This window comes from Procambarus clarkii, chromosome 31 (genome assembly GCF_040958095.1).
Source record: "Procambarus clarkii isolate CNS0578487 chromosome 31, FALCON_Pclarkii_2.0, whole genome shotgun sequence".
NCBI lineage: Eukaryota > Metazoa > Arthropoda > Malacostraca > Decapoda > Cambaridae > Procambarus > Procambarus clarkii.
Genome location: NC_091180.1, coordinates 18,406,981 through 18,419,480, shown reverse-complemented (window position 1 = coordinate 18,419,480; position 12,500 = coordinate 18,406,981). Strand labels below are relative to the sequence as shown.

The following is a 12,500-nucleotide window of genomic DNA, read 5'->3' as shown; positions in this document are numbered from 1 at the left end:
CATTGCAGGCTACAGGATGGGATAACATGCAACAGGATGGGATAACAAGCAACAGAATGGGATAACAGACAACAGGATGGGATAACAGGCTACAGGTTGGGATAAAAGGTTAGGATAACAGGCAACAGGATGGGATAACAAGCTACAGGATGGGATAACAGACAACAGGAGATAAAATTACCTTTGACAGAAGAGCAGGATGCTGGGACAGGAAGAGCAGGATGCTGGGACAGGAAGAGCAGGATGCTGGTGTTAGGATAAACACTGTTAGTGGGGATAGGGAAGGTTAATGTCTTCTGGGATAGGGAGGACAGGTGAGATGGAAGGATAATAACCAAGATGGCATAACCAAGACATAACCAAACAGGAATAAGACCATCAATAAAACAAGAAACTGAGGCTAATCTCCCTTTAGTAAACTGATTCAATAAATCATACGACCAGGTTACTAATAATGGTTACTACGCTCTAATAAAGGTTACTGTTCACTAATAAAGGTTCGTGAGCACTAATACATGTTACTACACACTAATAAAGGTTACTGTTCACTAATAATGGTTCGTGAGCACTAATACATGTTACTACACACTAATAAAGGTTACTGTTCACTAATAAAGGTTCGTGAGCACTAATACATGTTACTACACACTAATAAAGGTTACTGTTCACTAATAATGGTTCGTGAGCACTAATACATGTTACTACACACTAATAAAGGTTACTGTTCACTAATAAAGGTTCGTGAGCACTAATACATGTTACTACACACTAATAAAGGTCACTGTTCACTAATAAAGGTTCGTGAGCACTGATACATGTTACTACGCTCTAATAAAGGTTACTGTTCACTAATAAAGGTTCGTGAGCACTAATACATGTTACTACGCTCTAATAAAGTTCACTGTTCACTAATAAAGGTTCGTGAGCACTAATACATGTTACTACACACTAATAAAGGTTACTGTTCACTAATAAAGGTTCGTGAGCACTAATACATGTTACTACACACTAATAAAGGTTACTGTTCACTAATAAAGGTTCGTGAGCACTAATACATGTTACTACGCTCTAATAAAGTTCACTGTTCACTAATAAAGGTTCGTGAGCACTAATACATGTTACTACACACTAATAAAGGTTACTGTTCACTAATAAAGGTTCGTGAGCACTAATACATGTTACTACACACTAATAAAGGTTACTGTTCACTAATAAAGGTTCGTGAGCACTAATACATGTTACTACGCTCTAATAAAGGTTACTGTTCACTAATAAAGGTTCGTGAGCACTAATACATGTTACTACGCTCTAATAAAGGTTACTGTTCACTAATAAAGGTTCGTGAGCACTAATACATGTTACTACACACTAATAAAGGTTACTGTTCACTAATAAAGAAGGGTTGAAAATTTATAATAAAACTGAGTAATGTTTCTAGCCATAAACTATCGTCAAATTTGTGAAATGTTAACTGTTGAAAAATAACTAAAGAGTGTTATAGAAAATTTAATTCAAGATTACTACAAAAACAGAGATACATTACAGATACATAACTTGGTACTACAAAGGATACATAACTTGGTACTGCATAAGATACATAACTTGGTACTACAAAGGATACATAACTTGGTACTGCATAAGATACATAACTTGGTACTACAAAGGATACATAACTTGCCAATACATAAGATACATAACTTGGTACTACAAAGGATACATAACTTGGTTCTGCATAAGATACATAACTTGGTACTACAAAGGATACATAACTTGGTTCTGCATAAGATACATAACTTGGTACTACAAAGGATACATAACTTGCCAATACATAAGATACATAACTTGGTACTACAAAGGATACATAACTTGGTTCTGCATAAGATACATAACTTGGTATTACAAAGGATACATAACTTGCCAATACATAAGATACATAACTTGGTACTACAAAGGATACATAACTTGGTTCTGCATAAGATACATAACTTGGTATTACAAAGGATACATAACTTGCTAATACATAAGACTGTTACTCATTCTAGTATCACACTGTTACTCACCCCATCATCACTGTTACTCACACCATCATCACGATTACTCATCCCATCATCACGGTTACTCACCCCATCATCACGGTTACTCATCCCATCATCTCCATCTTCCTTCCCTCACTTCCATCAGTGTTCTCAAGCATCTCTCTAATAATATTCATCTACCACCTAGCCTCTCTACCATCTTACCTCTCTACCATCTAGCCTCTCTACCATCTAGCCTCTCTACCATCTAGCCTCTCTACCATCTTGCCTCTCTACCATCCAGCCTCTCTACCATCTTGCCTCTCTACCATCTTGCCTCTCTACCATCTTGCCTCTCTACCATCTAGCCTCTCTACCATCTTGCCTCTCTACCATCTTGCCTCTCTACCATCTTGCCTCTCTACCATCTTGCCTCTCTACCATCTTGCCTCTCTACCATCTTGCCTCTCTACCATCTTGCCTCTCTACCATCTTGCCTCTCTACCATCTTGACTCTCTACCATCTTACCTCTCTACCATCTTGACTCTCTACCATCTTGCCTCTCTACCATCTTGCCTCTCTACCATCTTGCCTCTCTACCATCTTGCCTCTCTACCATCTTACCTCTCTACCATCTTGCCTCTCTACCATCTTGACTCTCTACCATCTTGCCTCTCTACCATCTAGCCTCTCTACCATCTTGACTCTCTACCATCTTGCCTCTCTACCATCTTGACTCTCTACCATCTTGACTCTCTACCATCTTGCCTCTCTACCATCTTGCCTCTCTACCATCTTACCTCTCTACCATCTTGCCTCTCTACCATCTTGCCTCTCTACCATCTTGACTCTCTACCATCTTGCCTCTCTACCATCTTGACTCTCTACCATCTTGACTCTCTACCATCTTGCCTCTCTACCATCTAGCCTCTCTACCATCTTGACTCTCTACCATCTTGCCTCTCTACCATCTAGCCTCTCTACCATCTTGACTCTCTACCATCTTGCCTCTCTACCATCTTGACTCTCTACCATCTTGACTCTCTACCATCTTGCCTCTCTACCATCTAGCCTCTCTACCATCTTGACTCTCTACCATCTTGCCTCTCTACCATCTTGACTCTCTACCATCTTGACTCTCTACCATCTTGCCTCTCTACCATCTAGCCTCTCTACCATCTTGACTCTCTACCATCTTGCCTCTCTACCATCTTGACTCTCTACCATCTTGACTCTCTACCATCTTGCCTCTCTACCATCTTGCCTCTCTACCATCTTACCTCTCTACCATCTTGCCTCTCTACCATCTTGACTCTCTACCATCTAGCCTCTCTACCATCTTGACTCTCTACCATCTAGCCTCTCTACCATCTTGACTCTCTACCATCTTGACTCTCTACCATCTTGACTCTCTACCATCTTGCCTCTCTACCATCTAGCCTCTCTACCATCTTGACTCTCTACCATCTAGCCTCTCTACCATCTAGCCTCTCTACCATCTTGACTCTCTACCATCTAGCCTCTCTACCATCTTGACTCTCTACCATCTAGCCTCTCTACCATCTTGCCTCTCTACCATCTTGCCTCTCTACCATCTTGCCACTCTACCATCTAGCCTCTCTACCATCTAGCCTCTCTACCATCTTGCCTCTCTACCATCTTGCCTCTCTACCATCTTGCCACTCTACCATCTAGCCTCTCTACCATCTTGCCTCTCTACCATCTAGCCTCTCTACCATCTTGCTGGAGATCTTCCCTACCTCACATCTCGTTATCAGTAGTAAGCGAAGGAAGGACTGACTTACTTCAAAGGGAAGAGAAGTGAAAAATTCTGTTTGGAATACTAATTGTGTGTTTTTATTCTAGGTTGTCGGTGGCTTGCTGGCCCTCGACCCCACACACACACACACACACACACACACACACACACACACACACACACACACACACACACACACACACACACACACACACACACACATACACACGTTCAATCCCCCGACACTCTTATAAGACTCAACTAAGACTTGAATATTATTAACTTGTTACGAGGTGATAACTAACATGGATGAAGAGTTAACTTAAGCATTTTCTCTTCTTCAGGCTCCAGTGACGCCAGAGAGAGAGAGAGAGAGAGAGAGAGAGAGAGAGAGAGAGAGAGAGAGAGAGAGAGAGAGAGAGAGAGAGAGAGAGAGAGAGAGAGAGAGAGAGAGACAGAGAGAGAGAGACAGAGAGAGAGCAACAGACACGCTGGCCCTCTAACAGGACAAACGAGTGACAGACAGACCAACTACAAACAAATCCCCAAATGCCGTGATGAGGCCACTGAAGGTATTGAAATAAAACCGAAGAGATAGAACAACCTGTTGACGGAGCAACCTGAAATAGTGTAAAAACTCCGCAGTTTGTGTCTCGGAGAGGCTGCAGGATCCGTGTGAGGGGCAGCAGCACTCCCGGTTACAATTCTTTTCACCATGTCGTGGCGCAATGGACTAAGGCGCGTCTGGGATTATCTCGGACGTAGGTTCGAACCCGAGAGATACACCGAGATAGCCACGAGGAAAGAACATTTGGACAGTAAGAAAAATTTAACATGACAACAGATTTCACATAAATATTGGTTATGTGTGAAGGATATACAGGTTTCTAAGGGTTATCTTGAGGTTATCTTGAGATGATTTCAGGGCTTTAGTGTCCCCACGGCCCGGTCCTCGACCAGGCCTCCACCCCCAGGAAGCAGCCCGTGACAGCTGACTAACACCCAGGTACCTATTTTACTGCTAGGTAACAGGGGCATAGGGTGAAAGAAACTCTGCCCATTGTTTCTCGCCGGCGCCTGGGATCGAACCCAGGACCACAGGACTACCAGGGTTACATAATATTTTACATAGGTAAAGAAGTAGTTACTGGTAAATCATTTACATGTTGTAAATAACAAAACTTAACGGGGACGCAGGGAATGTTGATAAGTTAACTGTAAAACAGCAATAACCGAAATTAATATTCTGAACATGTTTAGTAAATGACAGCAGTTTTGGGACGAGGATGTTTCAATCGAACCCTTGTCTTCAGACGACGAGTCTAAGGCGATGGAGTCGTTAGTGTCTGATCTCAGGTTCGACTCCCACCTCCACAAGTGCACTTTTTTTGCTCACTAATTAAGCAAGCATCAATGGAGAGGCTGATTAGAGCACTATTTCTGCATCAATTATAAGTGGAATATACCCACGGTGAAAATAACAGTCAATGAGAGTAATAACATTGTGAGGGGGGACTCACAAATCAGTCAAGGATGTTTGTAAAGCATTTGTGAGTCTGGGAGAAGCGTTTGGGCTGCCTTGTGAGACTTAGAAGCGATGGAAATGTGTTGAGTATATTCTTGAACACTAATTAGATAACCAAGCCATTCAGGTTGTCAATAGCTCACTCACCAACCACCAAGTATACCTTAGTCCTAAAAGTTGTTCACGAATAAAATAAACTCCTTCTGTACACACTGAAAAGCTGGGTACACCTTGTAGTGTATATACACTTAGAAGCTAAGTATACCTCGTCGTGTATATACACAAAGAAGCTAGATACACTTCGAAGTGTGTATACCACATATTTTCAAGTATATCTGGACGACTGGGAATAATTTCATAAAAATATGAATGTTGTTCAATAAGTGATATTATTAACTTTGTTAATAAACATTAATAATAAAAACAATAGATAACTGTTAGTAAAATAATCGGATAAAGTAAATATGATAAGAATAATATTGCAAATATTTATCATCGTGTGACACACTACAGGACATGTGACACTGTATGACACATGACATTGTATGCCATGTGACACACACATACTACATGACACACACTGTATGACACATGTCTGAAGGGTTCAGACATGTGTCATAGGTCCAGGTGTTCAGAACATTCCATATTTTAGTTGGAAACTTTAAGCCTGTAAAAGAAATATGTTATGGAAGAACTTATGCTCTCCTGAAAATTATGAAGTTCTTTTAAAGCTTAAATAAAGTTATATTCTTTACCTGCGCGAGGCGATATGAAGCTGTTAGCGAGAATGTTACATTCTTAACACACATGAAGTACATTGAGAGAGAGAGAGAGAGAGAGAGAGAGAGAGAGAGAGAGAGAGAGAGAGAGAGAGAGAGAGAGAGAGAGAGAGAGAGAGAGAGAGAGAGAGAGAGCTGTCGAATGTCATCCCCACCTTTCCAAAACTGACTTTCCCAATACTCATTCCTTCAATATTCACATATATCACTCTTGCGAATCCCACGTCCACTCCTCCAACACTCCCTCCTCCAAGAGTCAATCCTCCAAGATCAATGCCATCATGTCAACTCCAACACTGGATCCCACACCTATCACTCCACCACAGGTAAAGGAGCCAGGGACTCTACAGGACCTAACCGGACTCTACAAACCCTACAGCCAGACTTCAAGCACCAACACGAGGCAAAAACATTCCAAATCTCACTCTATAATTCCTCCTAATTCCCCAAAGCGGCACAACAGCCGTCAGCCAATAATTCCGCAAATGCTTCCATTTGTTGGGAAAATGCAGGAATAACTTTTTGCGCCGCATGATAACACAAGATATCTTGTTTGTGGTGGGAATACCAGCCACTCTTGGTACCCGGGGAGGTGGAGAGGTACCCACACCCGCCAGCCCTCCTGGGGCATGGTGGGTACAGTTCTTCATCCTTCAACATACTGAGCTTACATGTGTCAAGGAAAGGGAGCTATGAGGAGAAAGATTGATTGATTGATTAAGCCACCCAAAAGGTGGCACGAGCATGAATAGCCCGTAAGTGGTGGCCCTTTTGAGCCATTACCAGTATCAGTAGATGATACTGGAGATCTGTGGAGGTGCGACTGCACCCTGCGTGACGGGAGATGTCTCCCGTGAGGAGAAAGAGCCAGGCCACTGACTATATAGCACTTGGAAGGGAGTCAGGATAAGGATCAGGGATGGGACGGGGGGAAGGAATGGTGCCCGAGCACGTGTACAGTCGGGGATTGAACCCCGACTTGCACGAAGCGTCGCTCTACCGTCCAGCCCATGTATGAGATGAGGTTTCAATGGTCCCAAAGACTTAAACAACAATCAAAGCATTGAACCTTCAAAGATTCGAACCTGGGTAGACACGGAGAATGGCTGCCCAAGGATGCCTATTTAATGCAATGGGAGAAGCAGCAGATCTCCCCCCCCCCTCCACGGCACCGAAAGTCTCGAATGGAAAGGCAAACGCTAATACGATTACTTCCAGTACTGTTAGAACGAGGTTGAAGGCAACAACAAACTGCCAACATATATATATATATATATATATATATATATATATATATATATATATATATATATATATATATATATATATATATATATATATATATATATATATATATATTTATCTAAGATTCTAATTTTTAGATAAATGAAAAGTAAGAAGTATCAAGTATTTCCTGTAACCGAAGTCTTGGGAAAGCCCATTAAATATTTAAAGTTAGGTGAAATATTAACAACTTGAGAGAAAACACAACATTGCCAAACTTAGCTTCAAGTTTCCTGGCCGGGAGAGATGACAAGATTTGCAAAGACTCTAAGAGGAATTTTGTACATTTAAGTTGTCACTCATTAGTAACATAAATTGAATTATGAATCGTTAATATGTTTAGGATTTAATGACGTTGATTTAATCAGATTACTCTGCGAGAACATAAAATTAGCCTCATCGACTTAGCACTGTCGCGTCAAGGCTGTAAAAATTATGATATGCAAATTTAGGTAATGGGTGGTTAATATAAGTCCAATACGGGCTCACCATAGCCCGTGCTACTTGGAACTTTTTGTTCCAAGTAGCGAATCTTAAACAACAACAACAACCTGGTTACACACAGAGATCACACTAACGTGATGCATCAAATGAACAAATCCAAAAGGGCCGTGACGAGGATTCAAACCTCGGATTTTACCCTGTCGTAGCTCAGTCGATTAAGGCAGTGTCTGGGATGCTACTGAACGCAGGTTCGAATCCTCGTCAACAGCCTCAAATATCAAGTGAAATCTCGAAGTTTTCATAAGTTAGCTGGCAAAAAAATGAACAAAAATGTATCATTTCAGATTACATATATATGCAAGGACTCACTTACTCTCGCGCACACAAACACACACACACACACACAGACACACACACACACAGACACACAGACACAAACACACACACACACACCGGTGGCCGTGTGGACAGCACGCTGAACATGTAATCCTGTGGCTCGGGTTCGATTCCCGGCGCCAGCGAGAAACAAAAATAGTCAAGAGTTTCTTTCACTCTGATACCCCCTGTTACCTAGCAGGAAATATGTACCTGGGAGTTAGACAGCTGTTACGGGCTGCTTCCTGTGTGTGTGTGTGTGTGTGTGTGTGTGTGTGTGTGTGTGTGTGTGTGTGTGTGTGTGTGAAAAAGTTAGTATTTAGTAACAGTTGAGAGGTGGGCCGAAAGAGCAGAGCTCAATCCCTCCAAGCACAACTAGGCGAATACACACACACACACACACACACACACACACACACACACACACACACACACACACACACACACACACACACACACACACACACACACACACACACACACACACACACACACACACGCACACACACACACACACACACACACACACACACACACACACACACACACGCACTACGATATAAAACAAGGCAGTGATCAACACTCCGCCTCTCCTCATTCTGACTACAACTCCGTAAATGGTTTACAGTCCAATTTACATATTAATTGATATTTAGTCTTTAAATTCAATTTTCTCACAGGTGTCAAATGTGAGATCTTTATGATACTCGGACCGAGTGCCACTTGCTGGGGTGATACTTGGAGGGGGGGGGGGGAGATGATACTTGGAGTGGGGGGTGATACATGGAGGGGGGGGGATGATACTTGTAGGGGGGGGTGATACTTGTAGGGGGGGGGTACTTGTGGTACTTATATCCTACTATAGCACACTTATATAGCGTCAATTATACACCACACATTCACAGATACGCCACATATACACAGATACTCTACGCTACATATACAGACACTGAAGAAGCATCCACAACACACAGAATACTCAGACACTGAGACAGCGAGCACTATACACCACGTATACACTGACGCAACATCTATTATACATCATACACACACACACTCACAGATGAAAATGTTAAAATACTTTGTGGTTCGACTTTATTGCCATGTTTACAGACCATCTCACTTAAGATCTCTCCCCTGACTCTCAAGAGATAGTTTAAGACCAACAGACACACTGGCTGCACCTACCAGATGCCCCAACTATCACCTCCAGCAAGCGAGGGGCAACATTTCTTTAAAGCATCTAAACATAGTATCAAGAACCCAGAAAAATTCACGTCGTTGCCTTGCTTCCACTCAACCTCTCGGAAGATAAATGCAGATGCTGTCTCGAGGGAGATGAAGAGGATGGGGAAATTGGTAGGAGATGCGATGGATGCTGGAGCAGCGAGATACAGCCTGGGAGATGAGTCATAGGAACCTACGAAAATTCAGTAACCTTGCATAGTCTATAATGACTCCATGAGCACCTTCGAGGAGCCGTCGAGCGTATGAAGGAAGAGGAAAGGAATTATGAAGATGCTGCGGACTTCGAGAGTGGATGGCGCTGTTTGGGAGATGAACCACGCTAACATAACCCAAACTACCTTGCCTAACAACCCCGAATACGGCTCCATAACTACTTCGCAGCGCTTCGGCGTAGTTGGCGTCTGGATGATGGCCTCAGGAGCTGCCTGGCTGCAGACAAGAGGCTGTGAAGAGTGTTGCAAGTTGGTGTGCAGTGGTGATGGCGTGGGCGGAGGCTGTGTAGTGGTGATGGCGTGGGAGGAGGCTGTGCAGTGGTGATGGCGTGGGAGGAGGCTGTGTAGTGGTGATGGCGTGGGGGGAGGCTGTGCAGTGGTGATGGCGTGGGAGGAGGCTGTGTAGCAGGAGTAACTCCCACTCTGCGGGCCAGCGGACCACAAGGCGCCAAACACTCTCTTTATGGTGCTCGTGTACCAAATTGGGGGTTTTTAATTAAGTTAAGAAATATATTATATATCAGCGTGTATCTGGTAATTTACACATTCTACATTTACTTTTTCCTTTGTTATATATTTGTGCTCGTATTTCACGAGCACACAAGTCAAAATACAATATTTTTAACTGTGCTAATCAGACAAAACACACACACACACACACACACACACACACACACACACACACACACACACACACACACACACACACACACACACACATACACACACACACACACACATACACACACAAGTGTAATAGTCAAAATATTGGAAAAAATAATTAAAACTAAATGGGTAGAACACCTGGAGAGAAATGATATAATATCAGACAGACAATATGGTTTTCGATCTGGAAGATCCTGTATATCGAATTTACTCAGTTTCTATGATCGAGCAACAGAGATATTACAGGAAAGATTTGGTTGGGTTGACTGCATCTATCTGGACCTAAAAAAAGGCTTTCGACAGAGTTCCACATAAGAGGTTGTTCTGGAAACTGGAAAATATTGGAGGAGTGACAGGTAAGCTTCTAACATGGATGAAAAATTTTCTGACTGATAGAAAAATGAGGGCAGTGATCAGAGGCAATGTATCGGACTGGAGAAATGTCACAAGTGTCACATGTTTGCTGATGATGCTAAGATAATAGGAAGGATAAGAAACTTAGATGATTGTCATGCCCTTCAAGATGACCTGGACAAAATAAGTATCTGGAGCACCACTTGGCAAATGGAATTTAATGTTAATAAATGTCATGTTATGGAATGTGGAATAGGAGAACATAGACCCCACACAACCTATATATTATGTGAGAAATCTTTAAAGAATTCTGATAAAGAAAGAGATCTAGGGGTGGTTCTAGATAGAAAACTATCACCTGAGGACCACATAAAGAATATTGTGCAAGGAGCCTATGCCACGATTTCTGATTTCAGAATTGCTTTTAAATACATTGATGGCGATATACTAAAGAAATAGTTCACAACTTTTATTAGGCCAAAGCTAGAATATGCAGCGGTTGTGTGGTGCCCTTATCTTAAGAAGCACATCAACAAACTGGAAAAGGTGCAAAGACATGCTGCTAAGTGGCTCCCAGAACTGAAGGGCAAGAGCTACGAGGAGAGGTTAGAGGCATTAAATATGCCAAAACTAGAAGACAGACGAAAAAGAGGTGATATGATCACTACATATAAAATAGTAACAGGAATTGATAAAATCGATAGGGAAGATTTCCCGAGACCTGGCACTTCAAGAACAAGCGGTCATAGATATAAACTAGCTAAACACAGATGCCGAAGAAATATAAGAAAATTCACTTTCGCAAATAGAGTGGTAGACGGTTGGAACAAGTTAGGTGAGAAGGTGGTGGAGGCCAAGACCGTCAGTAGTTTCAAAGCGTTATATGACAAAGAGTGCTGGGAAGACGGGACACCACGAGCATAGCTCTCATCCTGTAACTACACTTAGGTAATTACACTTAGGTAATTACACACACACTTACATACACACATACACACACACACACACACTTACATACACAGACACACACACACACACACACTTACATACATACACACACACACATACACACACACACACACACACACACACACACACACACACACACACACACACACACACACACACACACACACACACACACACACACACACACTCTTACATACACACACACATACCACCCCTCGTCCCCTCACAAAGACCCCATTTTAGAATGAGAGGGAGATGTAGTTATCAGCTGGTCGAAGGTCCGACTCCTAAGCAGGCGATGAGTCACAATAACGTGACTAAGTACATTGACCAGACCACACACTAGAAGGCGAAGGGACGACGACGTTTCGGTCCGTCCTGGACCATTCTCAAGTCGAGAATGGTCCAGGACAGACCAAAACGTCGTCATCCCTTCACCTTCTAGTGTGTGGTCTGATCAACGTTCGACTCGTAAGCTTGGAGAGAGTAACACTACCCTCGCCTCAAGGAGAACTCACTTAACCTCAGCGTCTAAGAACGGTGGAAGAAGAGAGCCTCTTTAGCGAGGATCAATCATAAAGCCGCGTGTCCAGGGCTCCACAGCCTGGCCACGCCCTCCATATTGCCTCCAGGATTCACTTATCATTGTTACCTATAAAACCTGCCGGTATATCAGCTCCTGGGGCGCTTAGGTGAGGTGGGGAGAGGGGGAGAGGGGAGAAGGTGGGGAGAGGGGAGAAGGTGGGGAGGGGGGGATGATGGAGAGGCTGAAGGAGAAATGAGTAAACGTTATTACCAGAGTTACGGAGGAAATTAGGGATGGAGCAAGAGAGAAGCAGAGAAGGAAGAATATGGAGGTGAGAGAGAGA

At 42.8% G+C, this 12,500-nt stretch overlaps 2 protein-coding genes across 4 annotated transcripts in view; both read right to left on the bottom strand.

Annotated features, from left to right (window-relative positions):
* The window catches only part of LOC138370206 (uncharacterized), a 4,582-nt gene extending 2,438 nt beyond the window's left edge, over positions 1 to 2,144 (bottom strand). Inside the window, exon 1 of the mRNA XM_069334201.1 lies at positions 2,061 to 2,144. Within this exon, the coding sequence (XP_069190302.1) occupies positions 2,061 to 2,144 (84 nt within the window). The remainder of the gene's footprint in view (positions 1 to 2,060) is intronic.
* Positions 1 to 12,500, bottom strand: part of LOC123758679 (uncharacterized) — a 465,943-nt gene that overhangs the window by 239,062 nt on the left and 214,381 nt on the right. The window lies entirely within an intron of this gene.